The 21,255-nt window shown below is 42.6% G+C and overlaps 1 protein-coding gene and 2 long non-coding RNA genes across 3 annotated transcripts in view; 1 reads left to right on the forward strand and 2 right to left on the reverse strand.

Annotated features, from left to right (window-relative positions):
* The window catches only part of LOC117195857 (uncharacterized), a 127,714-nt gene extending 111,547 nt beyond the window's left edge, over positions 1–16,167 (reverse strand). The window contains exons 1-2 of the long non-coding RNA XR_004475733.2: positions 12,514–16,167; positions 10,417–10,647 (exon numbers count right to left, since the gene is read on the reverse strand). This is a non-coding gene — a long non-coding RNA (uncharacterized LOC117195857). The remainder of the gene's footprint in view (positions 1–10,416; positions 10,648–12,513) is intronic.
* Positions 1–21,067, forward strand: part of RPL14 (ribosomal protein L14) — a 95,675-nt gene extending 74,608 nt beyond the window's left edge. The window contains exons 2-6 of the mRNA XM_049693621.1: positions 18,221–18,323; positions 18,918–19,012; positions 20,287–20,386; positions 20,473–20,526; positions 20,739–21,067. Coding sequence (XP_049549578.1) covers positions 18,221–18,323; positions 18,918–19,012; positions 20,287–20,386; positions 20,473–20,526; positions 20,739–21,020 — 634 coding nt within the window. The 3' untranslated portion in view covers positions 21,021–21,067. The remainder of the gene's footprint in view (positions 1–18,220; positions 18,324–18,917; positions 19,013–20,286; positions 20,387–20,472; positions 20,527–20,738) is intronic.
* LOC125960315 (uncharacterized) overlaps positions 1–21,255 on the reverse strand; it is a 327,486-nt gene that overhangs the window by 169,625 nt on the left and 136,606 nt on the right. The window lies entirely within an intron of this gene.

Raw genomic sequence — 21,255 nt, forward strand, 5'->3', positions numbered from 1 at the left:
GAAAATGGGAATAGGAACATACATATCGATAATTACCTTAAATGTAAATGGACTAAATGCTCCCACCAAAAGACACAGGTTGGCTGAATGGATACAAAAACAAGACCCATATATTTGCTGTCTACAAGAGACCCACTTCAGACCTAGAGACACATACAGACTGATAGTAAGGGGATGCAAAAAGATATTCCATGCAAATGGAAACCAAAAGAAAGCTGGAGTAGCAATTCTCATATCAGACATAATAGACTTTAAAATAAAGACTATTACAAGAGACAAAGAAGGACACTACATAATGATCAAGGGATCAATCCAAGAAGAAGATATAACAATTGTAAATATTTATGCACCCAACATAGGAGCACCTCAATACATAAGGCAAATACTAACAGCCATAAAAGGGGAAATCGACAGCAACACATTCATATTAGGGGACTTTAACACCCCACATTCACCAATGGACAGGTGATCCAAAATGAAAATAAATAAGGAAAAACAAGCTTTAAATGATACATTAAACAAGATGGACTTAATTGATATTTATAGGACATTCCATCCAAAAACTACAGAATACACATTTTTCTCAAGTGCTCATGGAACATTCTCCAGGATAGATCATATCTTGGGTCACAAATCAAGCCTTGGTAAATTTAGGAAAACTGAAATTGTATCAAGTATCTTTTCCGACCACAACGCTATGAGACTAGATATCAATTACAGGAAAAGATCTGTAAAAAATACAAACACATGGAGGCTAAACAATACACTACTTAATAACAAAGTGATCACTGAAGAAATCAAAGAGGAAATAAAAAAATACCGAGAAACAAATGACAATGGAGACATGACGACCCAAAACCTATGGGATGCAGCAAAAGCAGTCCTAAGAGGGAAGTTTATAGCAATACAATCCTACCGTAAGAAACAGGAAACATCTCGAATAAACAACCTAACCTTTCACCTAAAGCAATTAGAGAAAGAAGAACAAAAAAAACCCCAAGGTTAGCAGAAGAAAAGTAATCATACAAATCAGATCAGAAATAAATGAAAAAGAAATTAAGGAAATGATAGCAAAGATCAATAGAACTAAAAGCTAGTTCTCTGAGAAGATAAACAAAATTGATAAACCATTAGCCAGACTCATCAAGAAAAAAAGGGAGAAGACTCAAATCAATAGAATTAGAAATGAAAAAGGAGAAGTAACAACTGACACTGCAGAAATACAAAAGATCATAAGAGATTACTACAAGCAACTCTATGCCAATAAAATGGACAACCTGGAAGAAATGGACAAATTCTTAGAAATGCACAACCTGCCAAGACTGAATCAGGAAGAAATAGAAAATATGAACAGACCAATCACAAGCACTGAAACTGAAACTGTGATTAAAAATCTTCCAACAAACAAAAGTCCAGGACCAGATGGCTTCACAGGCGAATTCTATCAAATATTTAGAAAAGAGCTAACAACTATCCTTCTCAAACTCTTCTTAAATATAGCAGAGGGAGGAACACTCCCAACCTCATTCTATGAGGCCACCATCACCTTGATACCAAAACCAAACAAGGATGTCACAAAGAAAGAAAACTACAGGCCAATATCACTGATGAACATAGATGCAAAAATCCTCAACAAAATACTAGCAAACAGAATCCAACAGCACATTAAAAGGATCATACACCATGATCAAGGGAGATTTATTCCAGAATGCAAGGATTCTTCAATATACGCAAATCAATCAATGTGATACACCATATTAACAAATTGAAGGAGAAAAACCATATGATCATCTCAATAGATGCAGAGAAAACTTTTGACAAAATTCAACACCCAGTTATGATAAAAACCCTGCAGAAAGTAGGCATAGAGGGAACTTTCCTCAACATAATAAAGGCCATATATGACAAACCCGCAGCCAACATCATCCTCAATGGTGAAAAACTGAAAGCATTTCCACTAAGATCAGGAACAAGACAAGGTTGCCCACTCTCACCACTCTTATTCAACATAGTTTTGGAAGTTTGAGCCACAGCAATCAGAGAAGAAAAGGAAATAAAAGGAATCCAAATCGGAAAAGAAGTAAAGCTGTCACTGTTTGCAGATCACATGATACTATACATAGAGAATCCTAAAGATGCTACCAGAAAACTACTAGAGCTAATCAATGAATTTCGTAAAGTAGCAGGATACTAAATTAATACACAGAAATCTCTGGCATTCCTATACACTAATGATGAAAAATCTGAAAGTGAAATCAAGAAAACACTCCCATTTACCATTGCAACAAAAAGAATAAAATATCTAGGAATAAACCTACCTAAGGAGACAAAAGACCTGTATGCAGAAAATTATAAGACAGTGATGAAAGAAATTAAAGATGATACAAATAGATGGAGAGATATACCATGTTCTTGGATTGGAAGAATCAACATTGTGAAAATGACTCTACTACCCAAAGCAATCTACAGATTCAATGCAATCCCTATCAAACTACCCCTGGCATTTTTCACAGAACTAGAACAAAAAACTTCACAATTTGTATGGAAACACAAAACACCCCGAATAGCCAAAGCAATCTTGAGAATGAAAAACGAAGCTGGAGGAATCAGGTTCCCTGATTTCAGACTATACTACAAAGCTACAGTAATCAAGACAGTATGGTACTGGCACAAAAACAGAAAGATAGATCAATGGAACAGGATAGAAAGCCCAGAGATAAACCCAAGCACATATGGTCACCTTATGTTTAATAAAGGAGGCAGGAATGTACAGTGGAGAAAGGACAGCCTCTTCAATAAGTGATGCTGGGCAAACAGGACAGGTACATGTAAAAGTATGAGATTAGATCACTCCCTAATACCATACACAAAAATAAGCTCAAAATGGATTAAAGACCTTAATGTAAGGCCAGAAACTATCAAACTCTTAGAGGAAAGCATAGGCAGAACACTCTATGACATAAATCACAGCAAGATCCTTTTTGACCCACCTCCTAGAGAAATGGAAATAAAAACAAAAATAAACAAATGGAACCTAATGAAACTTCAAAGCTTTTGCACAGCAAAGGAAACCATAAACAAGACCAAAAGACAACCCTCAGAATGGGAGAAAATATTTGCAAATCAAGCAACTGACAAAGGATTAATTTCCAAAATTTACAAGCAGCTCATGCAGCTCAATAACAAAAAAACAAACAACCCAATCCAAAAATGGGCAGAAGACCTAAATAGACATTTCTCCAAAGAAGATATACACACTGCCAACAAACACATGAAAGAATGCTCAACGTCATTAATCATTAGAGAAATGCAAATCAAAACTACAATGAGATATCATTTCACACCAGTCAGAATGGCCATCATCAAAAAATCTAGAAACAATAAATGCTGGAAAGGGTGTGGTGAAAAGGGAACCCTCCTGCACTGTTGGTGGGAATGTAAATTGATACAGCCACTATGGAGAATAGTATGGAGGTTCCTTAAAAAACTAAAAATATAACTACCATATGACCCAGCAATCCCACTACCAGGCATATACCCTGAGAAAACCATAATTCAAAAAGTGACATGTACCACAATGTTCATTGCAGCACTATTTACAATAGCCAGGACATGGCAGCAACCTAAATGTCCATAGACAGATGAATGGCTAAAGAAGATGTGGCACATATATAAAATGGAATATTACTCAGCCATAAAAAGAAACGAAATTGAGTTATTTGTAGTGAAGTGGATGAACCCAGAGTCTGTCATACAGGGTGAAGTAAGTCAGAAAGAGAAAAACAAATACCATATCCTAACACATATATATGGGATCTAAAAAAAAAAAAAAAAAAAAAGGTACTGATGAACCTAGTCGCAGGGCAGGAATAAAGAGGTAGACATAGAAAATGGACTTGAGGACATGGGATGGAAGGGTGAAGGTGGGGCGAAGTGAGAGTAGCATTGACATATATACACTACTGAATGCCAAGTATTTGTCTAGTGGGAAGCAGCAGCATAGCACAGGGAGGTTGGCTCGGTGCTTTGTGATGACCTAGAAGGGTGGGATGGGGGGATGGGAGGGAGGCTTAAGGGGGAGGGAATATGGGGACATGTGTATGCATATGGCTGATTCGCTTTGTTGTGCAACAGAAACTAACACAGTATTGTGATGCAATTATACTCCAATAAAGATCTATTAAAAAAAAAGAGATACATGCACCCCTATGTTCATAGTGGCACTATTCACAATAGCCAAGACATGGAAATAACCTAAATGTCCATCGACAGATTAATGCATAAAGAAGATGTGGTACATATATACAATGGAATACTACTCAGCCATTAAAAAGAATGAAATAATGCCATTTGCAACAACATGGATGCAACTAGAGAGTATCATACTAAGTGAAGTAAGTCAGAAAGAGAAAGACAAATACCATATGATACCACTTATATGTGGAATCTAAAATATGACACAAAGGAACATATTTACAAAACAGAAACAGACTCACGGATGTAGAGAACAGACTTGTGGTCACCAAGGCGGAGGAGTTGGGGGGGAAATGGAGTCGGAGGTTGGGGTTAGCAGATGTAAGCTATTATATATGGAATAGATAAACAACAAAGTCCTACTGTATAGCACAGAAAATTATATTCAGTATCCTATGATAAACAATGCTGGAAAAGAACATTAAAAAAATGAATGTATATATAGGGACTTCTCTGGTGGCACAGTGGTTAAGAATCCACCTGTCAATGCAGGAGACACAGGTTCAAGCCCTGGTCTGGGAAGATCCCACGTGCCGCAGAGCAACTAAGCCCATGCGCCACAACTATCGAGCCTGCGCTCTAGAGCCCGCGAGCCACAACTACTGAGCCCGTGTGCTGTAACTAGTGAAGCCCACGCACCTAGAGCCCATGCTCTGCAACAAGAGAAGCCACCGCAATGAGAAGCCCGTGCACCGCAACAAAGAATAGCCCCTGCTTGCCGCAACTAGAGAAAGCCCGAGCGCGTCAATGAAGACCCAACGCAGCCAAAAATAAAATAAATAAACAAATAAATAAATATAAATATATATATTTAAAAAAGAATGTGTATATATATATATGTATAACTGAATCACTTTGCTGTACAGCAGAAATTAGCACAACATTGTAAATCAACTATACCTCAATTTAAAAAGAGGAGAGGAGAGAAAGGAATGGGGAAAAGGAGCGAAAAGACAAAAGAATTCTAAAACCAGTCTTCAGGGCTTCCCTGGTGGTGCAGCGGTTAAGAATCCGCCTACCAATGTAGGGTACACGGGTTCGAGCCCTGGTCTGGAAAGATCCCACATGCCACGGAGCAACTAAGCCTATGTGCCACAACTACTGAGCCTGCACTCTAGAGCCCATGTGCCACAACTACTGAAGCCCGTGCACCTAGAGCCCGTGCTCCACAACAAGAGAAGCCACCACAATGAGAAGCCCGCACACCACAACGAAGAGTAGCCCCGTCTTGCTGCAACTAGAGAAAGCCTGAGCGCAGCAACGAAGACCCAACACAGCCAAAAATTAATTAATTAATTATTTAAAAAGCTCTTAGAACACATTTTTTTAAAAAGCTCTTAATTAGAGCTCTTATTCAATACATTACAGAGACTAATTGAAGATGGATTCTGTGATAGGTTAAGGACCTCATCTAGACCAGGGGTTGGCAGACCATGGCCCATGGGTCAATTCCAGCCACTGCCTGTTTTGGTAAATAGCTTATAGGAGCAGAGCCACACCCATTCATTTTTGTGTTATCTATGGCTGTTTTTGCACTAAAACGAATGAGATGAATAGTTGTGGCTGAGATTCTATGGCCAAAAATTCTAACATATTCACTATGACGCCCTTTACAAGGAAAGTTTGCTGATTCCTGATATAGATTATTCCTTTTAGTCCTAACAGCCCTTGGAAGTTGACATTTTTCACCTTTATTTTACCACAAGGGAAACTGAGGTTTAGAGAAGGCAAATGACTTGCCCAGATTCACAGACGTTAAGTATTGGGAACATGATAAAACTGTCTTTTGACAATAACATATGGTCTCCTGTTAGAGTCATTTCCCCACCTCATGGGAATTTTGTCTTGTAAGGAATCAATGAGAGGACACAGTAGGTCATAGAATTCCAAGGTATTTAAGTATTGAGCCAGCCAAGATATCATGAGTACTCTCACTGGAGCTAAAGGTCATCCCATGTATCTTTGTCCCTTTACTTTTTCAGAAGTGACCCTGTCCACTGGTGCAGGAGCACCAACCTTGTTCTGGGATCCCAACCAACACTCTACTCCTTCCCACAAATTCCCCCTACATCTCTATCATCCCTTCATCCAGCAGAAAGCCTGACCTTCTGAGGTAAATTCATTCTACAGTTGGTTCAACACAGCCATCATAAAGGACACTCTTGTCCGTCTCTGCCAGAGTTCTGCCAGCCCACACTGAGGAAAAGCCCTCATTCCCAGGCTCTAATGAGCACAAAGGCAAGAGTAAACCAGATCCAACTCTCCAGAGGGAAAGGCAGTCCCAAGCTAGGATACAGGGTCCAGTCAGGTGAATTCATCCCACGCTGCAGCACTGAGCTATCAGAGGCTAGAGCAAAGAGTCGTCCCAGGATAGAGTTTTTTGAGGGCAGGGCATGTCTTATTGCCCACAGGGCCTACTTAGCACAGGGTTTGGCACAAAAAAATATGTCCAACAAATAAGAGCTATGATCGTTATGTGTTCATAAGCATTTGCTAAATAAATTAATCAAAAAACATGGTCTCATTACAAACCTTTCAGCACCAGGGTAGTTAAACACATATACAGTCTTATAATTTACAAATTATTTTTCACATCCCCTATCTAAATTCACCCTACCAACAATGTTTAGGGAGATAGAGAAAGCTTTTAAACCCCATTTCACAGATGAAAGGAGATTAAGAGATTAAGTAACTCAGACCAACATCACACTGCCAGGGGGCAGGGGTGAACCCAGAGAGGACTCAACAGTCTGTGTTTCTGCCAGAGAACCAGAAGCAATGACTGAATGTGTCTGCCCACTCCTTGCCACGCCACAGGCATGCCCTTCTTTTTTCTCTATCTCTTCCCTTCTCCCTAAGGGTCTCACTTTTCCTCCCTCTCCCCTGTCTCAGGTTCCAAAAAAAGGATTCCTTGAATGTACTAATGATTCTATACTAGATACTGTTGCCTTTTTAACAAGTGTGCCTGAGTTTCTACCCAAGGTTTCTCTGCAAAGTTTCATGTTCTAATAACAGAAGGTAAAGAAAATTTAAAAGGCCACTTGCATTTAAGAGATCTGCACACAACTTGTTTTCTTTACTGAACCACAGTGATTGGATTTCAAATGTATTGAACACCCCTGCCTGCCTCTTATGCTATTTTCTCTCAACCTAACTGCACTAAAGGTTTGCAGGATCTACTGTTAGGTAGTTAGTCAGACATGAGCAGGTCCCCACCCCGTCCTGGACAGGGTCATCGTTCCCTCCCCCGACCTGGACACTGGTGATCAGAACACACCCAGAGATACTCCATTTTGTGGTCAAGGACCACTAAGTTTCCAGCCTCATCAGGATCAAGCAAGATAAAACGAGCAGCACAGGCTGACACAGGTGCACCAAAAACTAAAAAGTAGCACAAAGTAACCTGGGGTTCATGATGCCATATTTGTAATAAATTAACATTGCAGTTTTGCACACACCCCCAACCCCGTGGGTTTCACTTGGGTAAGCGCCTGCACACAGGAGAAAAGTTATATAAGCTAAAGCTGTCAGTCAATCAACTTGTCAAATAACAGGACACAGGGAGGGACCACCACCCTAAAAAACACAACCCTATTCCCATTGCGAGGCTGCTTCTGGTTTCCAGACAGCCTGCTCTCCTTTCCCGGGAACATACTTTCATTTTGCTTAATAAAACTCGTGCTGCTTAAAAACTGCTCTACATCTCTCGATTGCATTCTTTTCTTCGGGAGGACAAGAACTGAGGAATTGCCATTTCCTTGGTAAAACTACTTCCCCTAGTACAAGTACAAACTCCATTTACTGGAAAGCCTTTTTAAAACTTTTTTTTTTTGACCGCACTGCGCAGCTTGTGGGATCTTAGTTCCCCGACCAGGGATTGAACCCCGGCCACAGCAGTGAAAGCATGCAGTCCTAACCACTGAACCACCAGGGAATTCCCTAAAACAATCTTATAAAACAGACAGCAAATCCCAAAAACATGTTCAGCTGACACGTTTGCCCTGGGGCAAGTTCCAAGTACCCATATATTCAGCAACTCAGAAAACATTCCAACCACGGTCAGTGTGAATATGGGTCAAAGTCATCCAAGACCTCATGCATATCAGCTGTCCTGAGGAATACATGTCAGGGGCAGCTCAGGCAAGCTCTTGCTTCCTTCCAGAGTGCTTCTTTCAGATTCTGATACTCTCCACCCTCCAGGCGGGACATAGACAGGTATAGTGGCCAAAATAGTGGCCAGAATGGAGAGGGCTGCATTAATGCTGGGGTAGGAGATGAGGTTCAAGTGTTACAGTGCAGCAAGGCTATTATTTGGTTGCTCTTGCCTGGGAACATCCATCTACCTAGCCATCTACCTCTGCAGCTGTGCTTTACACCTGGCCATGTAGGGAGTATATCTCCCTTGAAAGCCTCATACAGTGACATCTCGGCCTCACCATTCTCCAGCAAACACAGATTGCTTGGAATGAGGGGCTAAGAAATTAATCACAGCAAGAACTTTGCTGTTCCTGCACTTCAAAAATGACATGGTTCAGAAGGGGAGCGAACAAGGCCTTTCTGGGGCTCTCCCGGAGGCCCGTGGCTGTGAAGACACTGTGGGGAAATTTTTGGCCACAAAACATGGGCAGAGTAGGAGGAAATTCTTCTCTTCCCACGCTTTACTTCATTGTACAAGGACATCAAGCCTGGGTCTCACTGTCCTTCATTTTCAGGAACCTCTGGATTACAAGGTGGCTTCATTAAACAAGTCAATGAGGTCAGTATCAGCCTGCAGCATGTCCTGAGGCAAGGAGTTGGTGTGTGAAAGGGTTTATTCAACACACCATCATCACTAGGAAGTCAAACTTGGTGATGGAATAAAAAAAAGGTCTTTCAGCACCCTGTGCGTGCCTATTTCCTGCAAAACTTTGAGGATGACTGTACACTTAGCCTTGAAAAGACACAGACACTGAGATGCTGTCCACCTGGTATTTTCTCTGATACTACTCTGTTCCTCCTTGAAAAGGGTTCCCAGAATCAATTCCAACGTGTGTGTGTGGAGGCTTCCCCACACCAACAAGAAATTCTTAGACACCAGCAGGTGTCTGAGAAATCAACTCAGTTCTGACATTAGCTACCCAGGTAAAGGGCTCAGTCTCACAAGACCACCCTTCACTTCAGACGCCAGTCGCAAGCCCAGGTCCTTACCTGTGCCTCTGACCAACTGGCTACAAATCAGAGGTTCCCAGGACATCCTCCTCGGGTCCAAATGACCTGCTAAAACGACTCACAGAACTCAGGAAAACCCATGTACTCATCAGATGACTGATTTATTATAAAAGGATATTAAAGGATACAAATTAACAGCCAGATGAAAAGACATACGACGAGGTACCGAACAAAGGCACTTCTGGTCTCTTAGAGCATGGGGCCCTCATGTGAGCATGAGGAAGCACTGTCGCTCTCCAGGTGGAAGCTCTCCAAAAATGGGACCAAAAGCTGTCCTTCTGGGTTTTCATAGAGGCTTCATTAGATACCTACAATTGACTAAATCATTGGCCAATGGCAACTGAGTCAATCTCAGGCTCCTCTCCACTCTTCCTGAAAATCAGGGGGTGGGACTGAAAGTTCCAACCCTCTAATCACAGAGTTGGTTCTTTCCTGGCAACCCACCCCCATCCTACTTCTAAAAGTCACCTCATTAACACAACAAGAGACACCTTTACCACTCTGAACATTTAGGAAATTCCAAGGGTTCTGGCCATCTGGATGACCAAATATATATTTTCCTTATAAATCACAACATCCCACTCCTCTTCCTCCTCCCAGTGTTCACCCCCTTCACTCAGGAATGCCTGCAGCAAACCCAGCTGAGCTGTGAAGTGCTCTGAGAATGCCTTTAGCGTACCATGACTTTGCCCACAGCATCTAGAAGTTTGGTGACTGGCTCCACTGCACAGGACCAAATAATAGCTGAGTCCAGCTCCTGCATCTTTGAAGCCAAGAACAAATCCTTCCAGCTGGCCATTCATGGAATCACCCTCTGATCACAGAAACCCTGCAGTAATTCCTTTGGTAAACCGCAGACTGCTATTCTCTGCAAGAAGCATTCTGTCGGGAGATTCTCAGTCATGTCAACAGCCTCTACAAAATCAATCAGATATTAAATAAAACTCCACTTACCTTCTTCAGTCTGGTGAAAACGGCACACAAAGAGGGAGAGATTTTCTTTGGAAGAGATACCAGTGTTCCCATCTATGATCACACTCAAGAATTCGGCTGCTTTTACCAGCTCCGGGAACTTGTTCTGGGTTTGGAGGCCTGTTAGCCTGTTAGTTCATTCTGCATTTCTTCAGCTATTTCGAGCACCATGTGGTACGTAGCTAATTTTCTCTTTCAAAACTGGCTCCAGTTCTGTAATATAATGTGAGAATGCATATGTAACCTTGGTGTTAGTGAGCCTTCTATGCAACAGAATATTCTGTGTTCCACAGAAAATGAGGAGTTTAATGATCTATTTTAGAGCATGACAACTGTTTGTCAACAGCTTCTAATACTCAAAGGCAACAAAAGCCACCAACTTTGCTGTGGCCTCACCATGTTCCTTAGATCTGATATGTTTCCCAAGTATTTTTTTAAATTATTTTATTGAAGTATAGTTGATTTACAGTGTTGTGTTAACTTCTGCTGTACAGCAAAGTGATAGTTCCCTGTGCTATACAATAGGACCTTGTTGCTTATCCATTCTATGTATAATAGTTAGCATCTGCTAATCCCCTTGTTCTATCACCATATTTCCTGAAATCTTTTCTTGACACTGGACCAATTTGTATTGGCACAGAAACCAACACTAACTCCTTGGTTATTAAACAGAAAAGACAAACCACATAATACCCCATCCAGGCATTTGGAGTATTAGACAAACTTGCACTACTGAAAGAAACTGGGCACTGTATCCCAAGAGTCCTGACCCATTTCAGGGTCCATCAACCTCTTTGGGAACTTGAAGTTGGAAGTGAGCAACCACTGGCTTGCTAAGTAAGCTTCATTTGATCTCACTCAGGTTCCTGTGATTTAATAGGCCAATGTCCTCCCCATGATGGACATCTTGCTCATCCAAGTTTATGTCATCACCTGTGGTGAGTTTACCTCCTGCTTTGCAACAGAAAAGATCTAAAATTTCCCCATTGATGAAACCCTCAGGGTACCTTCCTGCTATATCGTCAACATTTGTTAAGTAAAAATTAGCTCTGGGGACTTCCCTGGTGGTCCAGTGGGTAAGACTCTTAGCTCCCAACGCAGGGGGCCTGGGTTCAGCCCCTAGTGGGGGAACTAGATCCCACATGCTGCAACTAAGTCCACGTGATGCAACTAATATCCGGCACAGCCAAAATAAATAAATAAATAAATATATTTTTTTAAAAAGTTAGCTCTGAGAAAGTAAAACCTGCATGGCTAGTCACTGGGCAGGAAAAACAGATATAAATAAAGACAACTGTAAAGTTAACAGGAAACAATATTTCTGCCAATGAATGCTACATCTATGAAGGGTCATAATAATCCTCTTCTTTGAGTAACTACTGATTTCTTACTTATTGAGAAACTTTGTTCTCTAAAATCAAAGATTCTCAGAAACTTTGATGTTTTACATTTTATCAGTATGAATGAAAGTTTCAATTTACAACCCAGGGGCAAAGCTTCAGAAAAGGGGTTTCTGGACAACATTTTCAAAGAAACAGGACCATGGGTTCATTTTGCTGTCTAGGGCTGATGTTGACCACTTTAGAAAGTCCTGCTTTCCTTTGAGTCTATCAAAACAGTGTTTCATTTAAATTTCATCTAAACTTCACATCTCCCCACAATCCTATAACTCTCTCTCTTCTTAGTGGTCTTAGGTTGATTGGGCTTGGACCCTGTCACGTTCAGCTTCCAGGCTCCTAAGATGAAAATTTTGAAAATAGATGTGTGAATGAAAAATGTTGCCTGACATATCAGTAAACAAAGGCTATTGCGGCCATCAACCCATCAACCACTAAGGCCATCCCAACTGTGCACTCTGAGGGGATTCAGGATGGAAAAAAGAACAGTATATTGGTCCTAGATAGCTAAGGTGCATATCAAAGGAATAATTTCAATGAGCCCAGACTCTTGCAACTTCCCATACACAGAAAAGCCCTAAATTCACTAACTTGCAATGTCTGTTCTTTTTTTTTTTTTTTTCCAAATTGGGGTATAGTTGTTTTTGGTTTTATTAACAGTAATCTTTTGATGTTCCACTACCTGGTTTTTGCTGGAAAACTCGTATATATCCTGGCTCCTCCCTTGCCTCTTTGGAGCAGTCCCCCAAAGCGATTTGAGAGGCTGTCTTCCTGGCTTAGGTCCTCAGAAAAGCCACCAAATAAAAAAATTCTCAACTTTTAGGTTGTGCAGTTTCTTCACTTCACAGAAGTAACGTGCATTTTTCATTCCTAAATATATCATGCCAGGTAGGCAAACATATGACGGCCATGCCAGTTGCATCATAACCGGAATTGGTTCATAACTCAGGTTACAGGAACAAGGATGTCAGGGTTCTGCGTAGCTTTTGCTTCACTTCTTGAGCCGGCTGAGACTTTTTTCTCTTTTGGGCCCCAGACAAACAGTTTGTCTGCTAAACTGAAGCCTCCATCCCTCATGACTGAGAGAAAAAAAAAAAAAAACCCGAGATACATCTACTCAGCTGAAGCTGACAGGTATACTGGGGTCCGGTGTGTACAGGTGGACAGCTCTGGCCACGCTGACACCCGCAAGGATTCTGGAAACAGCGGGGAAGGGGGCGAGCTGCTGCCCTCCCTCGCATCGCCCGGCCTGGAGCCGACATCAGCGCTACCCCTCTGGTCGGAGCCTCAACGCTGAAACCCGAAGCAGGACGTCCGCCCTGCCCTTCACATCCACTTCTTGCCACAGACAGGCGCTGCGGCGCGCGGCTTCAGGGGAACATAATTTCCAACACAGCTCACGCCAACAGCTGACGAAAGACTGAAGCTCTAGAGCGTTCTGCGGTCGCCATCTTTGTAGCAGGCACGGACCTTGACCCGCCTTTCCTCTCAGTGATTGGACACGTAGGGACGGCGTACGGCAGGGGCGTGGCTCCGCAGGGAGAGGCCCCGCGAAATAACGGGTGGGGCCAGGACGCCATCTTGGATCCTGGCGTCGTCCCCGACTTGCCCTTCCTCCCGGTGATTGGACGAGCCGGTTGGGCGTCCTGGAACGGGCGTAGCCAGCCAACCAGACCTGGGCGTGTGCTTTGTCTGGTTCTCTTGCGTTTGAACCGTATAGGTGCTTAAGATGTTTTTGCTTATTACTGGACGCCGGCGATGTAGCGAGGTAGAAAAGGCTTGCTTGGAGAATTATCTTGCCATTATAATGAAGCTTTGAAGAACTCTGAAAACCGCCTGGGGCTGCTTTGAAAGGTGTCTTAAGATGCTTCTTCAGGGACCTCCTTGGTGGTCCAGTGGCTAAAACTCCGCGATCCCAATGCAGGGGGCCCGGGTTCCATCCCTGGTCAGGAATCTAGATCCCACATGCTGCAACTAAGAGTTAGCATGCTGCAACTAAATATCCTGCATGCAGCAACGAAGATCCCGCATGCCACAACTAAGACCTGGTGCAGCCAAATAAATAAATATATATTTTTAAATTTATTTATTTTTATTTTTGGCTACGTTGGGTCTTTGTTGCTGTGTGAGGGCTTTCTCTAGTTGCGACGAGCGGGGGGCTACTCTTCGTTGCGGTGCGCGGGCTTCTCATCGCGGTGGCTTCTCTTATTGTGGAGCATGCGCTCTAGGGGCGTGGGCTTCCGTAGTTGTGGCTCACGGCCTCTGGAGCGCAGGCTCAGTTGTAGCACACGGGCTTAGTTGCTCCGCGGCATGTGGGATCTTCCCGGAGCAGGGCTCGAACCCGTGTGCCCTTTTTTTTTTTTAAAAAAGATGCTTCTTCAAGGATGGGCTTCCCGGGTGGCGCAGTGGTTAAGAATCGGCCTGCCAGTGCAGGGGACATGAGTTCAAGCCGTGGTCCAGGAAAATCCCACATGCCGCGGAGCAACTAAGCCCATGCGCCACAACTACTGAGCCTGTGCTCCAGAGCCCGAGAGCCACAACTACTGAACCCGCGTGCCACAACTACTGAAGCCTGCGCGCCTAGAGCCTGTGCTCCGCAACAAAGAGAAGTCACCCAATGAGAAGCCCGTGCACTGCAACGAAGAGTATCCCCGCTCACCACAACTGGAGAGAGCCTGTGCACAGCAACAAAGACCTAATGCAGCCAAAAATAAAATTAAAAAATAAAATAAATTTTAAAAGAAAAGAAGGGCTTCCCCGTTGGCGCAGTGGTTGAGAGTCCGCCTGCCGATGCAGGGGACACGGGTTCGTGCCCCGGTCCGGGAAGATCCCACATGCCACGGAGCGACTAGGCCCATGAGCCATGGCCACTGGGCCTGCGCGTCCGGAGCCTGTACTCCGCAACGGGAGAGGCCACAACAGTGAGAGGCCCGCGTACCAAAAAAAAAGAAAAGAAAATCCTGGTTTCCTTTCAAAAAAAAAGATGCTTCTTCAAGGATGCACTGTCATTTTTCAGGGAGAAAGATGGGGAGCACATTCTAGGAAGAGGGGGGCTGACTGCATGAAAAGCCATGAAACGTAGCTATAGCGGGATTAGGGGTGAGGGGCGCAGAACGGCCAGAGAGAAGAAGCTAGGAAGGGGGGTTGGGGTGAGATTATGCAAGGCCTTGAATGGCTAAGGAGTTTGGACTTCATCCTGTAGATTAGGTGATAAAAATGGACTTCTGGAGGACTTTAAACCAGTGTGACATAACCATTTAGTGAACTCTAGAAAAATAATTCTGTAACTGGAGAATCCCAGTCTTTCCCAAACTGTGTTCAATGAACCACTTGGGGAGCTTGTTTATTACATGCAGATTCTTGACCCTCCGCAGACCTGCAAATCAAGATTCTCTGGTTGTACAGCCAGGAAACACATTTGGGGGAAAGAAATGTGCAAATCATAAAGGTAGAGATTTGAAAGTTCACAAGCTGAACACACTCTGTGTAACTAACACCCAGACGAAGAAACTCTCCAGCAGCTCAGAAACCCCCCTTCCCCCTCCAGCCATTGCTGACTGCACCAGGGGTAAAAGTGACTACTTCTAATATCATAGATTATTTTGCCTGTTTTGAATTTTCTATAAATGAAATCACAGAGTATATACTCTGTCTGGTTTATTTTTCCCAGTGTTGGGTATAAATTCATCCATGCTGTTCCCATGTAGTTGCTGTTGACTCCATCACTGCAAACTTCCACAATTTATCCATTCTCTTGTTTATGGCCTTTGGGTAGTTTCTAGTTTGGGGCTGTTACCAAGAAAGTGCTGCTATGAATATTTTTATTCACGCCTTCTGCTTTATAAATTATAAAGCAGGATACCAAGGCCTAAAGACTACCCAATTACTGAGCCCCTCCCTATTCAGGTACTGTACCAAGAAAAGATTTCAAGGTTCTGCTTTTATGGAACTTATGTCAATTGGCACAAAACTACAACCTAAATGAATGGAAAAATCAGTCGAACAATTGCCATTATGATGATAGCTCTAAGGAAAACAAAAAGCTGAGCTAGAAAAGGGAGAAGTAGAACAACTGCAATTTTTTTATGAGGTAGTCAGGTTAAGTCTCAGAAGAGGTATCTAGAAAAAAATACAAGACGAAAGTTGCTACTGCTATTCAGTGAGTATGAAGAGGGAAGGGCATTCCTGGCAGGGGAGACACCATGTACAAAAGTCACAGCACAAGACAGTTCTTGGTGGCCTGGTCAAGATCAGTGTGGCTGAAGAAGCACAATGGTGAAGGAGGGATGGCATAAGATGCGTTGGGATATAGGAACACATGATGCAGGGCCTTGTAGGCCAGAGTAAGGAGTTTAGATTTTATTCTAAATACTGTAGAAAGCCACTAAAATATTTTATGTATTTACTTATTTATTTATACATATTCTGGACACAAGTCCCTTATCAGATATTTGATGTGCAAATATTTTCTCCTATTCTGTGGGTTGTCTTTTCATTTGGCTGCGCAGCGCGGCTTGCAGGATCTTAGTTCCCCCACCAGGGATCAAACCTGTGCCCCCTGCAGTGGAAGTGTGGAGCCCTAACCACTGGACCACCAGGGAATTCCCTGAAGTACTTTAAAAAGAAAGTGATGTAAGAGGAAAGAGATATGAAACATATGTATATGTATAACTGATTCACTTTGTTATAAAGCAGAAACTAACACACCATTGTAAAGCAATTATACCCCAATAAAGATGTTAAAACAAACACACACACACACACACAAAGAAAGTGATGTGATCCAATTTACTTTTTAAAAAGATCCCTCTAACTGGTGAGCAGAGAACAGAGTAAAGGGACCAATGGAGAAGGCAGGTCACTTAGAAAGCTGCTAGAACAGTCCTGGGAATATACACTGGCAGAGAGCTTAGAGGAAAGGACTGAAATACATTTGGGAATTGTCAGCACAATGATCAACACCTTAAGGATGAAAGTTAACATTGCCATATTGGGACAAAGATATATCCTGCGGGTGTTCTGATGTGATGCATCAAGGGCACGGCATTTCTACCAAAAAATGTATAATCTGAATCTAATCATGATGAAAACTACAACAAATCCACATTGAGAGACCATCTACAAAACAACTAGCCTGTATTTTTAAATGTCAGTACTATGAAAGACAAGGAAAGATTTACTACAGATTTTAAGACTAGACGTGATAACCAAATACAAATTGTAACGCTTCATGAGATCATAGACCAGGAAGATTTTTTTTCATTTGCTGGAAATGACATAAATGGAACAACTGATAATATTTGAATAAGGAGTACAGATTAAATAATAGACTATGTAGGAATTCCCTGGCTGATGAGGATTCTGGGATTTCACTGCCGGGCCGGGTTCGATCACTGGTCGTGGAATAAGATCCCGCAAGCTGTGCCGTAGCCAAAAAAACCTCCAAACGCTATGTTATTATTAATGTAATGAGTTCGACCACTGAACTGATTATGTAGAATAATGTCCTTGTTTTTAGGAAATATCACATTTAAGTGTGTAGAGATAAAGGAACATCATGTCTGCAATTTCCTCTCAAATGGTTCAAAAAAAAAAAAGATTAAAAGATAAAGCAATGGTAAAATATTACCACTTGGGGACAATTACCCGCGGTATCAACTAAGCCAATCCAGCAATTCCAGTCCGGGAAAAGGAGCGCGGCCTCCACACGCTCCGGCGAGCTCCAGCTTGTTTTCCCAGTGAGCATGCGTGCGCGTACGGGCGAACGTCCCAACCAATCAGTGCCCACGTCGGCGTCTCGTGCATCGCAGGGGCGGGGCGGCCTTCTACACATGCGCATAGTAGGGTGGGCTTTCTTCCTTTTCGCCTAACGCTGCCAATATGGTGAGTGTCCCGGTCGTGGGCTCCGGGTCGGCCTGCCATGCTGTTCCATCTCTACTTGGGTTGGGGAGTGGAGGCGCGGAATGGCGCCCAGTGGGTCTTAGGTAGCGCGCGGTGAGGGTCCTCGGCTGGGAAGGACATGGGGTTGGCAGCTTTCCGGATGCGCGCCCGACGAGCGCGTGTGGGGCCCGGTAGGCCTGGCGCTGCCTGGGCCACGCGTGCGCGCTTCGGCCGCCTGCGTCGGACCGCTGGTGTGCCCAGTCGCTTGGCCCGGCTGCTGGGGCCAAGCCGGAATGGGGCTGGTGATCCGGCCGTGCAGGCCCCGTAGGCCAGCGAGAACTTGGCTTTTGCCGCCGCCTTTGCGGATTTCGTCTAAGTTCCATGGCACCTGGGCGTGTTACCCTCAACATTCTTTTTCTCTGTTGTTAGCCACACTGCCTTTAAGCTGCAAAGCCTTGCAAACTAGGGAGTATGTTTAATCATTTTCTCTTCCCCACCTCTCAATTTTAGGTGTTCAGGCGCTTCGTGGAGGTTGGCCGGGTGGCTTACGTCTCCTTTGGGCCTCATGCCGGGAGGCTGGTCGCGATTGTAGATGTTATTGATCAGAACAGGGTAAGTGCAAAGGAAGAGTGTCACAGCTTCACATGGCAGTGGTTGGTATGCAGTGTAGATGATAATGGTAATTGTCCCAACAGCCGTCTTAGGATAGGAGTACTACGGGTGGTAGCTTTATTTTAGGAAACCCAATGCAGATAGGGGTTAGGAATACAGACTTGAATTGGTGGGTACTGCTGGGTTTGAGTAACACTTATGCTCCTTCAACTAGGCAGAGTTTTCAACTAATTATGGGCTAAAACATAGGTGAGGTTTAAATCAGTTATTATGTTTAAAGCAAGTTTAGAACAAAGCCAGGCACACAGAAAGCCATTATTTGCTATTGTCACTATTAGAGCACCACAACTGAGGGATTGACCAAAGGCTGTGAATAATCATAAAGTTATTTGTTGGGAATGCAAGGATTAAAGATTTTAAATTATATGTAGTTGGGTTTTATGCTGTGCTGCTGTTGCTAAGTCTTTTTAACCTTTAAAGAAAAGCATTTAAATATAAGGATTTGATGATTCTGAAAGGAATAATATATAGAATATTTGCATTTTGAATGCTGTTACCTTTTTACACTGAGATCCTTGATTTTACGTCTTCTAGGCTTTGGTGGATGGACCTTGCACTCAAGTAAGGAGGCAGGCTATGCCTTTCAAATGCATGCAGCTCACTGACTTCATCCTTAAGTTCCCACACAGGTAACTATCCACCAACCGTCACCCCTCCCCTAGTTTTGTTAATGCTAGCAAAAGCTTGCTTAGTTTAATTTAGAAATGTTTTTGCTATTTTGTTGTTTTTCTCTTGAGAACATAGTAAGCAGTGTGAAAGTGAGAGCAGTTTAGAAGAGGGATTTACATCGTAGAAGTGGACAGGCATTATTTACTTCTAAAATTCCCTGTGGTCTGGTAGTTCTCTGGCTTTCTCTCTATCCAGATTTCCCATCCTTTTTCTCTTGTTCCCCTTTCTTTCAGGTTTTACACAACAAAAGCCTCCCTGTATATGTGGTTCTCCCAACATATGTTAGTCCATTTTAGCTTCAGAACAAAACTAGCGATTGTCTCTTGCAACTCTATCATTAGTTGAGCTTTTTGTATGTGTCGGCTATTAAGTATTTAATATACATCATCTTCTTATGACAGCCACAAAGAGGTTCTATTCCCAGTTGTTTGTAAGGGATTAAGGCATTCTGTGATTCTTGACATGATTTAGGTTATAGAAGTTAAATACTATGGTGTGTTGCTGTGCAGTGACAGTTGTTTGCAATGGAACATGTGCTGTGACATATTGCTAGTTTATTTTCTAAGCATACTGGGTTTTGATATTTGAAAGGAATTTCAAAATGATTATAATTCCATTTTATGGTGTTTGAACACAAATCTTTATAAGCGTTATTGTACAAAATAAAAGCATAAGGCATAACGATTTACTTTACATCATTCTTTATGAAAAGGAAAATGCTTTCTACACATCCACTAGTTGAGTGATATTATATACATGATCAGGTGATTTTTAAACCCAGAAAGTGGAATGGTTTCTATATTTTTATTAAAATTTTGTTTGAGATTATAAGATATCCTGGCTTAGTGAACACCGTTCCAACAAGTAAAAGATATTGATACATTGTGCCAGGTGGTGTGTTTTCTATGGAGACAACTAGAATTGGAAGTAGAAAAAATGAGAAGGGTTCTTTTGGCATTTTCCTTATGCTTTTTTAATTTGAGGGGTATAAATTGTGCTTTTTCAGAGGATGAAAAGCTGTCCTTGGATCTGTGTGGTTTCAAAGATGATATCTATCTGTTTATTTTATTTTTTGGCCATACTAGGTGTTAGCTGCAGCATGCGTGTGGGATCTAGTTCCCTGAGCAGGAATCGAACCTGGGCCCCCTGCATTGGGAGCACGGAGTCTTAGCCACTGGGCCACCAGGAATGTCCCAAAGATGATTTCTTAATCTATGGTATTGGCTCTTTCTAGTGCCCGCCAGAAGTATGTCCGAAAAGCCTGGGAGAAGGCAGATATCAATGCAAAGTGGGCAGCCACAAGGTGGGCCAAGAAGATTGAAGCCAGAGAAAAGGTAATGATTTAGAGTCATTTGAATTTGGACCTTCTCTGGGGAAGATTAGAAGGTGGTATGACAGAGATTTTTTTTTTTTTTAACAGAAAGCCAAGATGACAGATTTTGATCGTTATAAAGTCATGAAGGCAAGGAAAATGGTAAGTTTTTAATTAATTCAGGATTGTTGTATTCTAACCCTAAACTAGTTTGTCTGGTTAATTCTGCTTGCCTAAGCTTACAGACCAAAGTTGACTTATAGGAGTCTTAGACATCATAAGGGTTGTCTTCTATACATACATATTCCACACATATAAGATGGACATGTGTTTTGTATGCATATATGATAAACATTTCTATTGAAATTTTTCAGAGGAACAGACTAATCAAGCTTGAAGTTAAGAAACTTCAAAAGGCAGCTCTCCTGAAGGCTTCTCCCAAGAAAGCACTTGCTGCTAAGGGGGCAGCTACAGCAGCTGCTGCAAAGGTTCCAGCAAAAAAGATGACTGCTACGGGTAAGAAGGCTCCAGCCCAGAAGGTTACTGCCCAGAAAGCTGCAGGCCAGAAGGCAGCACCTCCTCCAAAGGCTCAGAAGTGTCAGAAAGCTCCAGCCCAGAAAGCACCTGCTCCAAAGGCATGTGGCAAGAAAGCATAAGAGGCTGTTATAAACAGAATAAAGGTTCTTTTTGACATGCTGGCAAATCTGTTTAATGTATGGATTAAAGTCTGTTACTGGGGCCGGGATTATGAGGCAGATTGATGGTAGGGTTGTTAATGTTGTCATTGGAGAATCAGTTCCTTAGTCCCACTCTGCCCAGACTCAAAGTCATCACACAAAGTCATAAGTAATGTTCTCATGGGAAATCGTGATAATTAGACCACTGGGTTAA

Source organism: Orcinus orca, chromosome 10, assembly GCF_937001465.1.
Source record: "Orcinus orca chromosome 10, mOrcOrc1.1, whole genome shotgun sequence".
NCBI lineage: Eukaryota > Metazoa > Chordata > Mammalia > Artiodactyla > Delphinidae > Orcinus > Orcinus orca.